This window comes from Dromiciops gliroides, chromosome 2, assembly GCF_019393635.1.
Source record: "Dromiciops gliroides isolate mDroGli1 chromosome 2, mDroGli1.pri, whole genome shotgun sequence".
NCBI lineage: Eukaryota > Metazoa > Chordata > Mammalia > Microbiotheria > Microbiotheriidae > Dromiciops > Dromiciops gliroides.
In genome coordinates, this window is record NC_057862.1 from 100,247,559 (window position 1) to 100,266,913 (window position 19,355).

At 37.3% G+C, this 19,355-nt stretch overlaps 2 protein-coding genes across 5 annotated transcripts in view; both read right to left on the reverse strand.

Moving 5' to 3' along the window:
* Nucleotides 1-19,355, reverse strand: part of VTI1A (vesicle transport through interaction with t-SNAREs 1A) — a 416,764-nt gene that overhangs the window by 166,935 nt on the left and 230,474 nt on the right. The gene's annotated exons all lie outside the window — the stretch shown is intronic.
* LOC122740960 (ATPase inhibitor, mitochondrial-like) lies at nucleotides 14,307-14,820 on the reverse strand. The gene is given in 2 exon segments (XM_043983905.1): nucleotides 14,307-14,657; nucleotides 14,659-14,820. Coding segments are annotated over 2 exon segments (351 nt in total). The 5' UTR covers nucleotides 14,800-14,820; the 3' UTR covers nucleotides 14,307-14,447.

The window sequence follows — 19,355 nt, forward strand, 5'->3', positions numbered from 1 at the left end:
ATATATATATATGTGTATGTATGTATATATAAACATATATAGACACACACACACATATATACTCTATATCTCTTTCTATGTATATACACACACATATATACAAATATACATATAGCAAGAAACAGCAAAACAGACACCTCTTCTTTCTATATGTATCACCCCTGAATTTTTCAGTAGATATAGTTCACAGACAGTGTGGCTTTCTTTAGGCTTTTGCTTAAGCTGCAACTGATGGATAGAAATTGCTAACCCATTAGCAGCAGTGCCTTTGACTCCAAAGCTGACACTCAGGATAGGTTCAGCGGTTTTGGGAGACTTAAAAAAATTTAAATGGATAATTTACAAACCACAATAGACATACAGTATATCCTGAATTAGCTATACTACTGAATTTTTTCCAATAATAAACATTTTTTTTTAAGTTTTACATTCCAAATTTTCCCTCCTTTCCTTCCTCCCCTCCCCCTTCTCTGAGGAGGTAAGCAATCAGATATAGGTTATAAGCAATTATGTAAAACATTACCATATAGTCATTTTGTACAAGAAAACTTGGTTAAAAGAAAAAATTAAAGAAAATGAAAAATAACATGCTTCAGTCTATGTTTAGTCCAGATTCGTTCTTTCTTTGGAGGTGAATAGTATGCTTTTATCACTAGTCCTTTGGGATTGTCTTGGATCATGGTATTGCTGAGAATAGTTAAGTCATTCACAGTTCTTCATCGAATAATATTGCTGTCACTGTGCACAATATTCTCCTGGTTCTGCTCACTTCACTATATATCAGTTCATACAAGTCTTTCTAGCCTTTCTTAAATTATCCTGCTTATCTTTTCTTATAGCACAATAATACTCCATCACTATCATATACCACAGCTTGTTTAGCCGTTCCTCAATTGATGGGCATTCCTTTGATTTCCAATTCTTAGCCACCACAAAAAGAGCCACAATAAATATTTTTGTACAAATAGGTCTTTTTCTCTTTTGGGGGATGTCTTTGAGATATAAACCTAGCAGTGGTATTGCTAGATCAAAGGAAATGCATAATTCTATTGCCCTTTGGGCATAATTCCAAACTGCTCTCCAGAATGGTTAGATCAATTCACAACTCCACCAACAGTGGATTAGCACTACTTACTTTGACTAGATCAAGCTAATTCTCAGAATGGGACTGATTTTACATAGCCTATAGTGGTCATTGGGAGTGCCTTGACCTGAAAAATATTCGGCCATACTGAAGAAATGGTTATCTGATTTACTCTCTTTCGGTGATACCCCAATGTCTGGGATGCTATCTTGCTCCAGTAATTGAACTTAGATATTTTCGTCTCTTTTATACCTGCTATCAGTTAGGACAGAGGAATTCATTTATAATTTGAATGCTTGGTTCCCCTTGCATATTTGGTAGCTGAGCTCATAGTTTCTGAGATTTCCTGAGACCTTGAAAGTCATATTAGCCATATTTTTGGTGTCTATGTTTTTATTCACAAATTATACTGACATCTAAAGTTTATAAAATTATAAGAAAATGTGGGTTTGAAGAAATGACTCTTCAACACTCCTCCCCACCAAATACTTTAGCATATCTTGTTCAAATTCTGAAACTTTAAATTTATTAATGGTTTCGGCCCTTAAAGTAGACTCCAAATGCCAAATAACATTCATTAAACTAAAAATACCAAATTTCATGTTGTCATAGAATAATAATTACTTGCTTATTAATTATAAATAAATCAGGACACTGACTGGCATTTGATCTTCAAAGTAACTAAAAAATTCTTTTAAGAAAAAAAAGAATTGGGAGAAGCTAGGTGGCCCAGTGGATAAAGTGTTGGCCCTAGATTCAGGAGGACCTGAGTTCAAACCTGCCCTCAGACACTTGACACTTACTAGCTGTGTGACCCTGGGCAAGTCGATTAACCCTCATTGCCCCGCCCCCCCCCCCCAATTGCTCTATTTAAGACTTGAACTTTTGCTATACTGGTACTGAAGAATCTCAATAAAGCTATTTTTAAATCATTCCCATCATGATTTACGATAATGGATACATAATAACAAATGTTTTCAAAGTTAAAGTTTCTCAAGACAATAATGTAGTAGAAAGATCTCAGAACTACCAGTCAAAAGATGCAAGTTCAAATCCTGGCTCTTTGCACCCCTAGCTATATAATCTTTACCAAGTCACTTAGATGTTTTCTGGGCCTTTTTTTTTTTCCTTTTGTGAAAAAAAAAAGATAATACTGTCTTTCCTACTTCACAGATCTGTTGTGAGAAATGATGAAATGTCAGTGCAGATGCTATGAAAACTATAAGACATGATACAATTGAAATATAATACTATTATTATTGATTTTGGGGGGAAGGGTTGGTGAAAGGTGCTACCCTACTCTGCAGTTAAATATCAAAAACTACAGCAGAGTTTGCACCTCAGGATACATTACTAAATGCACTGAAAGGATGGGAAGTATATCTTCAGCTTTCTGACCACAAATTGGCATTCCCATTGTGTTATCTTTTCTCAGCTGACTTGCAGCTATTTTTAGCTGTATACAATGCCTCCCCAAGGTGAAATGTGGTAAAATATGTGGTTTCTCAGTGCAGAAGCTATACAGTGGAGGATAGTACAGATAATAGAGAAGTAGGAATATGAGTTTTTATCTCTGTGTCCACAATAAACCGTAATCAAGAATACTGTTATATTCCATGATCATCATTTATAGTACATACTTTTTTACCAAAACATATCATCACAACATAGTGATTTCATTTATCTTTAACAATGCCCAAAGAAGCTATCACTATCCTAATAATTTAATTTGGAAATGCTAAAATTTATACAGTGAGTTTTTTTTCCTCCAATGGAGCTCAAACTATATTGTACAACAAGATTCAGGGATTCAATTTTCTGGCCAATGCTCAAAGCCTATGTATCTGGGAAGAACAGGAATGGATTGCTATCTTCAAGTAATATAAAGTGAATATAACACAACAATAACAATAGTGACTGAGATTTATACAGCGCTTTAAGATTTTCAAAGTGCTTTGTCATTACATTATCTCATTTGATCCTCACAGTGACCCTGGAAGGTAAGGGTTAAAGTTATTCCCTCCTTCCCCCCAGTTTTTAATTTTTTATTTTTTTTTACAAATAAGGACACTAAAAGTGAAAAAGGTTAAATGACTTGTCCAGGGTCACATAGTTAGAAAGCATCAGAGGTAGGATTGGTACTCAGGTGTTCTAACTTCAGATCCAGCACTTGCTACACCATGCTGCCTCTCTACTCCCACAATGGTAAGGTTGGTAATGCTAAGTAACATCTGGACTGTAGAGAACAAGTTCCCAGTAACTATGAATGCTGTTTACTATATGGATTCATTTTATGAGCAAGGCTAATACATTGAAAGAACTCTCTGTGTTTGATAAAGAGTTGGGAAAGCTGGAGGGATTTTTATAAGGAAGGAAAGAATGATTCAGAAGGTGTTTACTAAATACTTACTGTGTACAAAGCACTGTGCTAAATACAGGGAATACAAAGAAAAATGCAAGATGGTCTCTGCTGTCATGGCCTTTGTATTTTACTGGGGAGAAGAGGGGGAAGAAAGAAGAGCAACAAGATAGAGCCTCTCTAGGAGCTTGTTGGTAGCTGCAAATGCCATAAAAGTCCCATGTTCCTTAGTGAATGGTTGTGAAGAAAATGGGAATGCATCTTTAAAGTCCTTAACACTGATAAAACCATATCTATTTCTAATGCTGAACCACTGGACATTGCAAAGGACTTTTTGGTGGTGATTTTCTGTTTGGGGTCTTTGGCAGCTGTGGCTGCTGAGGAGGCTAGTGCTGAGTACCTAAAGAAATATTTGCCAAGATATATCTCCACAAGAGTTAATTTCCGACATAATGGCTTCAGGGGCTTGGCTTGAAGCAGAGCCTTGAATGGAAGTAGCACCAGTGCTCTGAGGGGATGGAGTGTATAGGCTGCTATTCCCAAACTGCATGCTCAGGATCCTGGGCTGTGTCCATCTGGATCTGAGAGGTGGTAGTAATCAAGGTGGGGATGGCTGGCTCTTTCTCCACAAAGGATGCTCATACCTGTTACCTGCTTCCACAAGGAATTTTATGGATCTAATTAGTCTGGCTAGACACCTTAAGGATATCATCGACCCATCTGGCAAAAAATAAAGTATTAACAGAAATATATGTATCTTAGTGCTGGAATCCAAATTTAATGGATTTATTGGGTACAGAATTCCAGTTTCATTCCTGCCCTGCTGCTTTAAAATTTTAATGTTCTAATAAAGAAAATTCCAGGTGAAAATATATTAGAAACACTCACCTTTATAGAATGGAAAATATGCACACATAGAATGTTATGAGTGGTTTTTCATATTATGTGCCAAAGTAAAAAAAAAAGATTAGGGACATAGTTTATTTTTTTTTAATACAAAAAGGTCCCAAAAGTATTCTGGGCAAGATGAGGCAATTCTAAGTCAACAACTGTTAGGAAGTTGGGGTGTATCCCATTTAGTTTTTCCTATAATCATCAAGGTAGCAATAAAAATGAAGGATGAGTATATAATTCTGACAATGTGGTAGTCTTTCAGTTTGCTAATAATCACTAACAGCAAGAGCAGAGACTGTTAGATAAAACGAATGGTTTTACACCTGAAACTTTCATATCCTTCGTCTTAGTGAACTATTTTAGAGTGGAAGTAGCTATGCTATGTTCACAGAAAAATCATGGATTTTTATGGTACTTTACAATATAAACATGACTCTATACTCTGGCCCTTCTTGAGCTAAAAGAGTAGAGGTGGAAGAGTTTCAATGGTGACGTCTGAATTCTAGATTTTGATCTGAACATTATATACTAATTCTAGGAGAATACCACTTTCTATATTTATTCCCTTTACTTGGCTTCTCAAGTGTAAATATATAGTATTGGAAATGCAGCATCAATTCCCATTAAATGTGCTTTAAAACACACCTAGATTTATAGGAATACTATCTTAAATGAAATAAGGCTTTTGAAAAATAAATAGGACATATGTAGATGCTTAGCACACTTCCTCATGCATAGTAGGTACTATGTAAATGCTTATCCCTCTATCCTACTTTTCCAATCTTCTTATACCTTACATCCCTCCATATGCTCTTTTTTTACCCTTGCAGGGCAGTGAGGGTTAAGTGACTTGCCCGAGGTCACACAGCTAGTAAGTGTCAAGTGTCTGAGGCTGGATTTGAACTCAGGTCTTCCTGAATCCAGGGCCAGTGCTTTATCCACTGTGCCACCTGGCTGCCCCTCCATATACTCTTTAGTCCAGTGACATGAACCTCCCTGTTCTTTGAATAAAACACTCTATCTACTGTCTCTGGGCATTTTTAGTAGCTTTTCCCAATGCCTGGAATGCTCTCCTTCCTTATTTCTACCTCCTGGCTTCCCTGGCTTCCTGTAAGCCCCACCTAAATATCTCCTACAGGAACCCTTTCCCAATCTTTCTTAATTCTAGTTCTTTCCCTCTGCTGATTATTTCCTATTTCTTTTAAATATAGCTTGTTTGTAGATAGCTGTTTGCATGTGGTAAACCCCATTAGATTGTGAGCTCATTGAGGGCAGGGGCTGTTTTTTGCCTTTCTTTGTATGCTTGCTGTTTGGCCCAATGTCCAACACATAGTAGGCACTTGATAAATATTTATTAACTGACTGGCTGAAAATGAAAGGAAACAGTGGAAATTATCTAGTTCAGTGCCTTAATTTTGTAGAAGAAACTGAGGTCTTGAGAGGAGAAATGATAGAGCCAGGGTTAGAACCCAAGCCTCTTGACTTTTAGAGCAGTATTCTTTCCTATACACTAGGGGCTCTTAAGCTTCTTTGTATCACAAATCCCTTTGCCAACATTGTGTTCCTACCCCCCCACCCCAATACTTTAAAGTTTTTAAAATAAAATGCATAGGATTATAATTGTACAATCAATTGTGTGGAAATAAAAATGCAATTTTCCCCATCAAAGTTCATGGTCCCCAAAGCTCTATCTTTGGCCTTGCTTGGGGGGTCTGTGGACCTCAGGTTAAGAATTCTGCTCTAGATCATCACATTACATGATCAAAGAGATTTTGGTCAACTTTCACCCTCCTTTTTTTGTTGTTGTTTGTTTGTTTGTTTGTTTTGTTTTTTGCAGGGCAATGAGGGTTAAGTGACTTGCCCAGGGTCACACAGCTAGTGTCAAGTGTCTGAGGCTGGATTTGAACTCAGGTCCTCCTGAATCCAAGGCCAGTGCTTTATCCACTGTGTCACCTAGCTGCCCCCACACCCTCCTTGTTAACATATAAAAAAAGGCACCCAACATATCGCACTACATACAATTTAAAAAACAACAACACAAGAAACTATAAACAGAACAAGATACTACTTTCCAGAAAATTTGAACTACTAGCTGATACCTAAGTGTAATATTCCTGAGTTGTTTTTTTTTTTCCAGACCAGATGTTTCCTTTCCCCTTAAGTCTCTCATGATCTCTCCACACTAACATCATTCCTCCTCCACCCACACCCCCCAAGTGTTAGTGCTTTTCTATCCTTCTGTATATGCTATATCCATCAAGGAGCTTCAGCTCCTTGAGACCAAGGACTAGTTGGTTTTAAGCAGTATCATCTCAATGTCCAGAGCAATGGGGAGGTGCTGGGGGCAGGGCACAGAATACTGGCTTGGAACCACATGATTTCTAGCACTTACTGGCTCTATGGAGATGAGCAAGTTATTTCACCCTACTGAGCTCCTGATTCTTATCTGCTATAATGAGATAATAATAACTTTAAAACTTAGCAAAATCAATAACATACAATAGTGATGATGATGATAAAACATTTATATAGAGTCTACTCTGTGCCAGACACTGTGCTAAGTACTTTACAATTAATATCTCATTTGATTCTCACAACAACACTGTGAAGTAGTTGCTACCGTTATCCCCATCATGTAGATGAGGAAACTGAAACAAAGGTTAAATGACTTGCCCAGAGTCACACTGTTAGTAAGTGACAGAGGACAGATATGAATTCAGATCTTCCTGACTCCAGGTCTAGTGTTCTATTCACTGCTCCTGTATAAACCATTTTGTAAACCTATTTTAGCTAGGGAATGGGTCCAGATGCCCTTCAAAGTCCCTTTCAGTTCAAACTTTCTGGTTCCATGATCCTGCACTGAAATCAGTGTTGAACTGAATTAAATTCTTTGTGATAAAATTAACTTGGTCCTGCCAGTGAAAAGATTCACTTGAAGAAAGAATTCCTTCAGTTCTTTTGGGCCATTCTCTAAATGCACCCTCTGGAGAGAAATTCAAAATATCCACCCCACCAAGTCCATTGCTTCTGCTTATCAAAAAAAGAGACTGGGAATATCAGAAATGGCTACAAGGCCAACACCTATGAATCCTTCTAATAGGTATTTGATTGATTTGGAGTTAGCCTGGTGAGTATAATCAGTATGGGAAGGCAGGAGTGTCCAAAACTCATTTAATGCTCCAATGTAGGCATTGATTGGAACAGTGAACCTAGCTTTCCATTATCAGTAACTTCCCCTAATTAGACAGACTCAAGCCGTTGACCACTTCTCAAGCAATGAGGCCACAAACATAGATCGTGTTGAAAGATACTAATTATTCCTTGGCACATCTATAATTAATAATTTTCTTTTTACATACTTTCTTAAGGATGTAGTTTCCAAAGAATTATTCGAATCTTCCTTACAGAAGTAAAAGTGGGATAAAATTATTTCCTACCACAAAAAAAAAGCTCCCCATTCTGTTGGAAATTTTATGTGCCAACCAATGAAAAACCCAAGCTTTTAGAAATATATTTTATATTGGGAGGTCACCAAACCCATAGATTAGCATGAGATAATGAAGACAAGGGAAGTCTGTATAAGAGTAGATCTTCAAACGCTGGTATACACATGGTATGTATGTATTGACATAAACATACCATGGGTCTGATGCTTTGCATTATAAGATGGAAGGTGACATGATCATCTGTATCTTTTTAAGTACTCAGTTGATCTTTTTTTTATCATCCTCATTTCCTGTTATATCCCCTCTCTGCAACTATACAAGGAACCATCTCTAATAACAAAGAATGAACAATTTTTTTAAAAGTCGGTTTGACAAACCCAACAAATACATCAGGTATGTCTAAGTACACATGCAGTTTTCCACATATGTAGCTCTCACCTTTTCAAAGAAGGAAAGGAAGTATTTTCTTATCACTTTTCTTCAGGGTCAATTTAGCCATTATAATTATACAGTACTCAGTTTTGATTTGTTGTTGTTGTTGTTATTTCTTCATTGTTGTAGTTATTGTGTATATTATTTTCTTAGTTCTGTTTATTTCACTCCATACCAGTTCATGTTTCTCTATATTCCTGATATTCATAGTTTCTTATGTTATAGTATTATTCCATTAAGTGAATGTATCCTATTGTTTAGCAATTCCCCACTCAATAAGCATCTATTTTGTTTCTAATTCTTTGCCATTACAAATACCCAGCTAACTCCTAAAACCTGACCATATTTCATATCCCATCCAGGCATCTCATCGTCCATCCAAGACATCCTTCTATCTACCCTTCTGGTGCTGCCCTGCCCTGCTTAATCAGACTACTCCCCTCTACAAAGAATCTCTAGAATCCATGCCCCAAGTCCTTGAAGAAACTAATCTACTCTGCTTTGGAAATTCCACTGGGGGAGCTGAACCGTTTTGATTTCTGAATGAATGAATGAATAAATGAATGATAAAGGATTTATGAAGTGCTTACTATGTGCCAGGCATTGTGCTAAGTAAACACTGGGGATACATGAAACTCCCATATTCAATTAAACTCTAGTGGTGATCCCTCCATGATCAAATATAAAATTCTCTGGCTTTTAAAGGCCTTTGTAACTTGGGCTATTTACTCTGCTATCCAGTGACACTCACCTCCTACCTATTCCTTGTACAAAATATTCCCATCTCCCAACTTGGGCATTTTCACTGTCTGTCCTCCATGCCTGAAATGTTCTCTCCTCATCTCTGACTCTTGGCTTCTCTGGTTTCTTTCAAGTCTCAGTTAAAAGCCTACCTTCTACAAGAAATCTTTCCTCATCTGTCTTAATGCTATTGTTTTCCCTTTGTGATTATCTCTGTTTTCCCCTGTATTTTATATCTTGTTTTTGTACATTGTTGTTTGCATGTTTTCTCTCCCGTTAGACTATAAGCTCTTTAAAAGCAGAGATAGGTTTTTGCCTTTCTTTGTATCCCCAGCACTTTTCAAGGTGCCTAGAACACAATGAACACTTAATAAGTGCCTAGTAACTGATTAACAAATACAAGCAAGGAAGGTAGTCCATGCTTTCAAGACGCTTGTATTCTAACACTGGAAGAGAACACATAAATGGAAGATAGAAAGTATGGTGGTACTTGCCAGGTGAGATGGTTTGTAAGTGGCTGGGACGGAGTATGGAGGCTTGGTTCTGGGCAAGTAAGGCAAAAGCTCAGTTATCTGAGCCCAAGGACCCAAATGTAGAGTCCAGGTGGTTATGGTAAGAGGTGATTGAGAAGAATAGCTGAAATGGAGGAAGAATGGGGTGGAAATGACCAGGAAGTGAATGCAAACTTATATGGCCAGATCTAGAGCAGACCTTGGCTCATATCTCATCCAGAAATCTACCCAAGTCATTCTTGCTATAGCATAATACAGCCCTCCCACCTTTACTCTCTATATTCTACTCCTTGCTTTGAGCTTAGTGATCAAATTAATTCTACCATTATTTTTGGAAAAAGCTTATCAATTGACTGCCCTATGAATCAATTCATAACCCTGTGACTCCCCTGATCCAAACTGACTTACCTGGCCATCACTCCCATCAATATATTGTCTCTATTGGAACATAAGATCTTTGAGGGTGGGGACTATTTCATTTTTTTGTGTTTCTATTTCTAGTACTTAGCACAGTGCTTTGCACATAGTAGGCACTTAATGAATTTTATTTCTTTTTTATTTATGTTTTTATTTAAAAAGCAACACTATAAATATTTAGGTACATATGACACACTTCTAGTTTCAAATTTTGTATTATGTATAACATGTAATAGTGTATCATATATTATATATAACATGGTATATCATATATAATATATATTTAATGCATTAGATTAAACATAATTCTAAATTGCATTCCAGATTAATTGGACCAATTCACATTTCTACCAATAGGGTGCCCATCTTTCCACAACTCCTCCAACACTGACTATTCTAATCTTTTGTCATCCTTGCCAATTTTTAAAAAAATATATTTATTTATTTATTTTTGGTGAGGCAATTGGGGTTAAGTGACTTGCCCAGGGTCACACAGCTAGTAAGTGTTAAGTGTCTGAGGCCGGATTTGAACTCAGGTACTCCTGAATACAGGGCCGGTGCTTTATCTACTGCACCATCTAGCTGCCCCGCCAATTTGTTTTTACAAGATTCTTCTAACACTGTAAGACTAGGAGAATTTCTGATAGGGATTTACCAGCTCCAAGGAGCTGGGTTAAATGAATCTGGTGGAGGTGGAAACTACTTTGTTGCTTAATAAACCAAAGGGACAAAAAAAATTTTTTAATTAAAAAAAAAAATAAACCAAAAGGACTAAAAGACATAATTCCCAGGAGAAAACTGTTTCCTAATGAATACCTTAAATATGGTGCAGAAGCACTTTACTTATAGCCAGAATATCTGACTTTAATTCAACAAATATTTTTAAAGCACTTATTATGGGTAAAACACTACATAGGTGCTACAAAGGCAAACATAAAATAGCTCATATCCTCAGGGAACCTATTTTTCTGGGTGGACACAACATGCACAATAAGGTCATTTGAGGAAAAAGAACATTCTAGCCAAGAGGATGGGCAAAGGTTTTATGGGGAAGGTAGCACCTTAATTGATCCTTGAAAGTTCATAAAGACTGATACATGGATAAGGAAGAAGAGCATTACAGTAAAATGCATGGAGGCAGAAGGCAGAATTTAAAGTTTTAGGAATAGCTAGTATTTCAATTTGACTAGAATGGTGAATATGTGAAGGGAAGTGTTATTGAATATCTCTAGAAAGGTATGTTACACCCAGACTGTGAAGAATTTAGTTATTTTTTTTCCTAGAGGCAAAAGGGAGCCATTGAAGGATTTTGAGTAGGGTAGGGACACAGTGCATTTGTGCCTTAGGAAGAGAATTTTGTCGGATATGTAAGGTTTTATTAGCGATGAGAGAGACTGAAAATAGACAGAAATATTAAGAAGTTATTAAAATGGTCCAAACAAGAGGTGAAGGCCAAATGTTTAGAAAGAAGGGGATAGATATTAGAAATGCTATAGAGGGGGGTAGCTAGGTGGCGTAGTGGATAGAGCACTGGCCCTGGAGTCAGGAGGACCTGAGTTCAAATCCGGCCTCAGACACTTAACACTTAACAAGCTATGTGACCCTAGGCAAGTCACTTAACCCCAATTGCCTCACCAAAACAAAAAAAAAAAAAAACAAAAAAAAAACCAGAAATGTTATAGAGGAAGAATTGACAATATTTGGAAACAATATGGAAGTGGGGATGGGAGTGGTACAGTGAAAGAGGACTAGTCAAAGACAAATCTAAGGTTATCAATCTGGTCGACTGAGGGAATGATAGCATCCTCCATAAAAATAGGGAAGTTTGGAAGAGACTTCCATTTACAGGGGAAGATAACTGGTTCCATTATGGACACATTGAATGTTAGGTGTGAATAAGATATTTAGGAGGAGATGTTTGACAGGCAATAATAGATGATCCAGGTCTATGATTCAATAAAGTGATAATGGTTGGATATATAGATTTGTGATTAATTAGCATAAAGATGATAATTGAACCTACTGGATCTCTACTTTTTTATTCTACCACTTAATTGGCTATATGGCCTTGAGCAAGTCATTTAATGACTCTGAACCCCCAATATATCATTTGAAAAACTAAAACTATATGAATATAAAGTTATTTATAACTATAAAGAGCTAAATAAATGTAAGCTCTTGTTGTCACACTAACAAGGGCAAAAATTCTGGGACTAAGCCTCATGGGAGTGATGAAGGAGTAGGTTATCTCAATGTGTACTTGATTTACCTCTGGTCCCATGAGATCTGACCTTATTCATGGAGAGTGATCTAAATTCTTTCTACATGGGAAAGAGAGAAAGTGGGAGGTGTATTCCCCTTGATATTGGATATTTACCCATTCCAAATTGACTAGCATGATAACCTTTTTATCCCTTTTATGTACAATAAATTGGTTGTAGAGAATAGTATCTTGTTAGCAAGGCCAAAGTTTTGCTATATCATAATCTACAGGAGCAGAATCAACTTTGGAGTTGAAGGGGGAAAATGAGAAGAGGAAAGAATATAATTCTTCAAAGTTGGCAATAGGCCAGGTAGCAGGGCAAACAAAGAGACAGAAGAGAACACTGATGAGTTGTTGGGCTAATGAGTTAATTTTCCCCTCTACCATGGCCTCCAGTAGTGACAGACAGAACCATCTACTCTGCCACCAAAACCGTGGCCACTCATTGAAAGTCAGCTCATCTTCATCTTCCCAAAGAATAGAAAAAGAAGATACAACCTTAAGAATAGGGGTTTGGCTGAACTGTAAGGTTGGATTTCCCAAGAGTGAGGAATGGGCTAGCAAATGACTTCTCTGGAGGTATTTGAAAGTGGGACGGCTCTGCGTGCAGGCAAGGGAATGGACTAGATAAGCTCTCGAGATTCTCTCTGCACCTCTAATTCTATAAATGAAAACAATCTGGTTGTGAGGTGCACTAGATGAAAGGAAAACTGAACTTCATGTGAAAAGATCTGGTTTCCAGTCATGGTTGTTTTTCTTTCTAGCTTTGTGACTAAGGGCAAATAACTCAACCTCTTGGGACTTTATTCAACTTTCTACTCCAATAAAAATTATAATGATTCCTGTGCAATGTACTTCAAAAGACAGTTAAGATGAAATTAGGCAGGGGCAGCTAGGTGGTGCAGTGGATAAAGCACAGGTCCTAAATTCAGGAGAGCCTGAGTTCAAATCTGGCCTCAGATACTTGACACTTACTAGCTGTGTGACCCTGGGCAAGTCACTTAACCTTCATTGCCCTGCCCCCCCCAAAAAAAAGATGAAATTAGGTAATCAGATGAAGTTAAATAATGCATATCAAATGTTTTGTAACCATAAATGCTATGAAAATGGAAGCTATCATTCTTATATCATAAGGATGCATTAAGTTGTTACTAGACCCAATTGACCTTGGGCAAGTGATGTAACCTCTTTGGGCCTCATTTTTTTCAATTGTAAACTGAAAGGTTGGACACGGTGATGTACAAGGTCACCTTCCAGCCATTACATGCTCAGACTTTCTATATTTCAGTCAGTAGTGTCATGAAGCCATGTTTGAATCTGTCTTAACTACTCACTAGCTGGGCGACACTGCACAGGGCATTAAACTTTGCTGAGAGGGTTTCCTCTATTAGAAAATGGGGCTAGAATAGCATGTATCTTATAGGGTCACTGTGAGAATCAAATGAGAAAACACATTGCAAACCTTGAAGTGTCATATAAATGCTTCTTCTTATCATTAATACTGGGGGACACAGTAGATGGTTTTGTCATTACTGAAGCATCTACTATGGTACCATGCACAACTAATCATGTAGATATTTTTTATAGTGTCACTAATGATGAAAAGGTTTTCTCTATATTCTCTTCCTTGGAAATGCCATTCTCTCCCATGATTTTAATTCTCTTCACTAGGTAGATAATTTCAATTGTGTGTCTATACATATATATATATATAATATGTGTGTGTATATACACAAAATATATATAATTAATATATTCTGTAAAACATACATACAAAAATATACAATTAATATAACATATAATATTTATAAATTTATACATATATATAAATAGAATTATACAAGTACACACAACACACACACACACACACACACACACACACACACACACACACACACACACACACCCTTTAAACAACCAGGTGTATTATGTTTTACCTTAAGTTTGCTGCTGCTGCTTCTAATTTCATCATTTCTGACTCTGGCACTGCTGTTCCCTGGTTTGAAAGTCTTGGTGTTATCACTGAGGAATCTCCCTCAGCTGTTTGGGATTTTTTTTTTAAGCCAAATCAGTTATCAGGTCCTACTGATTACATTTGCAGTTATTCCTCAATGAATTACTTCTCTTCTTTACCCTCCAATTCATTCATTTTTTTTTCAGTGATCACATTTTATTACCATTTAGTTCTAGTATACAGCAAAAAGTATATCATGCTAGAGAGTATGTCACATTGGGCACAAAGTAGTGGACAATGATACCATATATAGATCAAGGATGACCACTGAACAAGAAAAGCAGCTTAATCATCATGATCGTCTTTTAGCTTTTTCATCTTGCTCTCATGACGCTCAATTTCTTTCTGCAGGCGTTGTATCTCCTTCTCGTGGTGCATAATTTCTTCCTGATGGTGTTTTCTCAGGGACGCCAGTTGCTCACGGCTCTTCTCTCGGAAGTACCGGTCCTTCTCAGCCTTCTCCCTCTTGCCGAAGGCCCCGCTGGCGTCCCGAATTGGCACCAGCACCACCGCCGACGTCCTTGACAGGGCTGCTGCTGAATTGACAGGATTCCAAGTTGTAGCCCCGGGCCTGCATAGTTCTCGCGCCCCACAGGCCGAGCCGGAGTCGGGTGGCTGCCACAGCCGTACACGCCATTCTCACGGTAACTGCTACTCAGACTCCAATTCATTCTTTGTACTTTTTTGGGGGGAAGTGAGGCAATTGGGGTTAAGTGACTTGCCCAGGGTCACACAGCTAATGTCAAGTGTCTGAGGTCGTATTTGAACTCAGGTCTTCCTGAATCCAGGACCGGTGCTGTATCTACTGCGCCACCTAGCTGCCCCCATTCTTTGTACTTCTACCAGAATCAGCTTTCCTGAACATGGTCATGTTACTCCTCTCTCAAAAATCTCCAGTGGCCCCTATTACCTGTTAAGTTGTTAGTCCTTTCAGTCTCTTGAAATCTGCATTCTTTTTTATACCCTCTGTATTTACTTCTCTGAGTACATAATTAAATTACATATAAGTTCCTTGAGGGCAAGGACTGTTTTTGTCATTATGTCCACAGTGCATAGCAAAGTGACTTGTACAATTGCTTGTGCATTGCTTAATCAATATTTACTGCATTCCACTCCCATTCAAACTCCTCTTCGTGGCATTCATGACTTTTTTTTTTTAACAACCTAGAGTCTTTCTACCTTTCTATCATCATTTCTTATTATTCCCCTTCACACACTCACTATTCAAGCCAAACTGGAAAACTTTCTGCCTCCCCAGTATGCCCTGTACTCTCACACCTCTGGGCCTTCCATTAGACAATAATGTTCCCAATCCTTCCAATGCCTTCCCTTCCCTTTCAACTGTTGAAGGTGCTCCCTTCCTTTCTAGCCTTATGTTACCCTCTATGTACTTAGTACTCAAGCCAAATTGGATTGGAACATCCCCTATACAGATCTCATACTTTTGTAGCTTTGATCAAGCTACCATATTGCCTATGTCTATGCCTATATCTGAGTGCCCCACTCCCCTCACCTCCTATTAAATGTGGCTAATTCCCCAAAATCCAGCTCTAATGCCACCATCTCCATGAAACCTTCCCTGATCCTACCAGTCAGGCATGATTTACACTTTTGTACCACACAGGCATCACACAGCTTTTTCTTGTATAATAATCTATTATGGTTCCTACTATAATTATTAACACTGATGTGTTATCCCTAGTAGACTATGAATTCGATGAGTTCAGCTACTAGGTTTTATCTAAACTTTACCAGTCTCCTAGTACCTAACACAGTGATCTGCACACTTAGAAGCACTTAGCAAATGTTTACCATTCATGTCATTCTAAACATCAGCATGCTTTTTAAAAAACAGTGATGATGATGAATTTAAGGAAATTTATAAGTGTTTTATAAAGTGATGTTTAATTCATGCCATCTTAGGAGGAATATGGTAAAACAATATTTACTCTAGAATTTAACATACTCTCCTTTAGCACTATCATCTAAGGAGCCAGAAGGAAAATACCATACATTATATTTTTCTTGAAGTTCACCAACGCTATCACTAAAGCAATTAAAAAAACAAATCACTACTGCTATTTTTGTCAAAGTCAGAGATGTAGTGCTTCCTCTTTGTTACCTGCAGATAATTAACAAACACTATTCCCACAGCTCCGTGGATATCAGTCAATGAGACTGTTCAACAAATAATGATGCTTTCATATGAACAGGTACTATGGAAATTGATGCTCTTAAACAAAAAGAATCATGTCTGTTATAGCCACATTCAAAAACATGGGAAATGAATCTGTTTTGTTTTATGAAACAAGACCAGGCATGCAAGGGCCCTTTCCACAATTCCACAAGGAATGTAGAAGCTAATAAGAGAATAGTAGGAAGCCTGAATGGACAAGACTATCAAAACACATCCCAAAACCCTATTGTAAAATCTATAAAACATGTATATATTTAACAGATTAGGAAGAGGAGAGACCTAGATGTCTTGGAAGAACGTGCTATGTACTCCTAAAATATGTATCACTGACAGATGACTAGGAAGTAATTGAAAAGAAGCCGTTTTAGATGATATGGTAAATAAATATTCCTGGCAGTTTATAATCATAGAATTTTAGAGCTGGGAGGGACCTCATAAATCATCTAGTCCTACTCCCTCATTTTTCTGTGGCTCAGAGAAGTTAACCGAAGTTCTCAAGGATACACAACTAGTTAATGGCAAGGACAGGACTAGAACCCCATGTTCCTAAATCCAAGTTTAGTGCTCTTTCCATTAAACCGCTGCTTAGAATAAAATGTCACATTCATGGAGCATTACAGAGCTTGGTCAGACGATATTTTTTCCTTCTAAGAAGTTTTTAAAAGGTAAATGCACAAGATGACACCATTTACTTATTGAGCCCTCCCTACAATAGTAACAATAACAACAAAATCTTTGAGAAGCCAGCAGTATTCACTTCATAAGATTTAGGGTCACAATAAAGGCTAGTGCTTCTTGTTAATGATAAAATTGCCAAGAAGTTATGGAAGGCTTCTGATCCTTCCCCAAACTTGGCATCTGGGAATAATAGGAATTCATATTACTTGGCTCCACTTGCATGGCATGTAACCCTACAGGAGTGAGTGCCTTACTAAAAAGTTTGGACTTGAAGAAAGAAGCAAGTGGGAAAATAAAGACATTTAACTATTATTTGTTCAGGCTGGAACATTACTGGAATTTTGGGCCTCCATATCTCCTTTTTCTTTAAATACCTTTCTGGCCTTAATTCCATTGTGAATATGAATTGAACCTAGAAAACCCAAACTTGGCTTGGCTGTATAATATAGGATTCACATCTTTCATTTGACTACGTTGACCAGGTATATGTGGTCACCTCTAAATAACTATTAAAAAATCAAATCTATTAACAAAAGGATGCGATCTTTCTTTTAAGTCTTACAAAACAATGAAAGATCATTTACCAATTTGTGTACATACTCCATATTCCTTTGATTAAAAAACCTCAACACATACCACAAAATACTTGTATTGGTTTTCTTAAATGGGAAAAAATAATTTGGTTCAATTTAACATATGTTTGTTAAGTATCTGTTTTGTGCAAGGTACCACCACAACAGATACCAGAGACATAAAGACAAAAATAAAACAAACTCTGCTTTCAGGGGGCTTGCAATCTACTGTGAGATGGAGGGGGAAGATAGTCAATACAACACGTTCCTAAGCAAGTAGATAACAAATTGATAGTAAATCTAAAGAGAGAATGAATGCTAACAACTGGGGGATCCAGGCAGGCCTGGTGTAGAGGTGGCATCTGAGTGACATTTTGAAGGATGCTGGGGATTCTACAAGGCAAAGGTAAGGAGTCAGTGTGCCCAAGATATGAAAGACTTCTTGTGCAAAGCCAGAGCAGAAAGGAGACCTCAATTATACCTCAACTCAATACTTTAATATTTAAAAGACTTCAAGAGATCTGTGAATTCATCGGGCATTCCTCTTGATCACAACCCCTCTTGATCACCTTAGTAGATTGGTCTTCATGACACACACATCTATGAAATATAAACATAAAATACATATGTAGGTGTTTTGTCTAAAGGATGCCCAACTCTTTCATAATGAGACCCTCCAAACTGAAGAAGGTGGATACTTGCACGGAAGTTACAAACTCTCCAGCTGGGCTGGTATTTAAAAGCTTCCTGCTTGATAGAGCCTTCTGAAGCTTGTATGCTTCTAGTATAGCCTTCAGAGCCAAATTATACCATGGTAAGACATGAGAGCAGAATTTTAGTGGAGAATCCAAACTCAAAGCCTGGAGCAATTGTTTACAAGTCTTGTAGTAAATCACTGAAATACTAATAAGCTTTGGAAAACTTTATAAAATTGTTTTCTACCTTTTTTGAGCAAATGGAAGAAAATGTGTAGGCCATTCTAGCTGAGCTAGGAGTGAACTAACAGGAAGCCCCCAGAGACTAGAAAGTATTAGGTGGATGGGGATAGCCAGAGGTTGGGATTTATGTAGAGAGAATAAAAGGAAAAAGTAGAGAAGCATGAGACCAAAGATGGTCAGAGAGAAGTCATTCTCAGGAGAGTAATGTTACACCTAGGGAAGAAAAGGCCAGAAGAGAAAAAATGAAAGAGTATAGAAACACAAAAAGATGATCAGAGTTCAAGGATTTAAACTCTGAAAAGTCTTAAGGTAGATCTTGAGACATGAGGGAATATTTTTAATATCAAACCATGAAATGGGCAAGACGATGGAGTCTTTTTAATTTCTAGTCCCTGCACTTGAGAAACAGTGACACTTAAAGGGAAACTCAAGAGCAGGTGATTTTACAGCAAAGAAAGAAAAGGAAAAATCTGGGAAAAAAGGATAGATATATCAGATTCTAGAAGTATAGTGATAGCAAGTTATACTAACACTTAAGATCTACGGGAAGCAAGAGTCTCAGATTAAACCAATAATTATCTTGTTACTGAAAAATAAATGTTATAATGCAAAAGCAGGGTTTTAAAAAATAGTCATATATCCTAATATTAAAGAAAAGGCTAAACAGAGATTTTTGATAGTCTAACTAATCAGATAGTAACAGCTGGTCAATGTCAGTTGATGGATAGGACAGAATCGTTCAATCTAGTAAAAAGAAATAAGATTTTGACCTCAAGACAATAGTACGTAAGCAAATATGTACTTATGG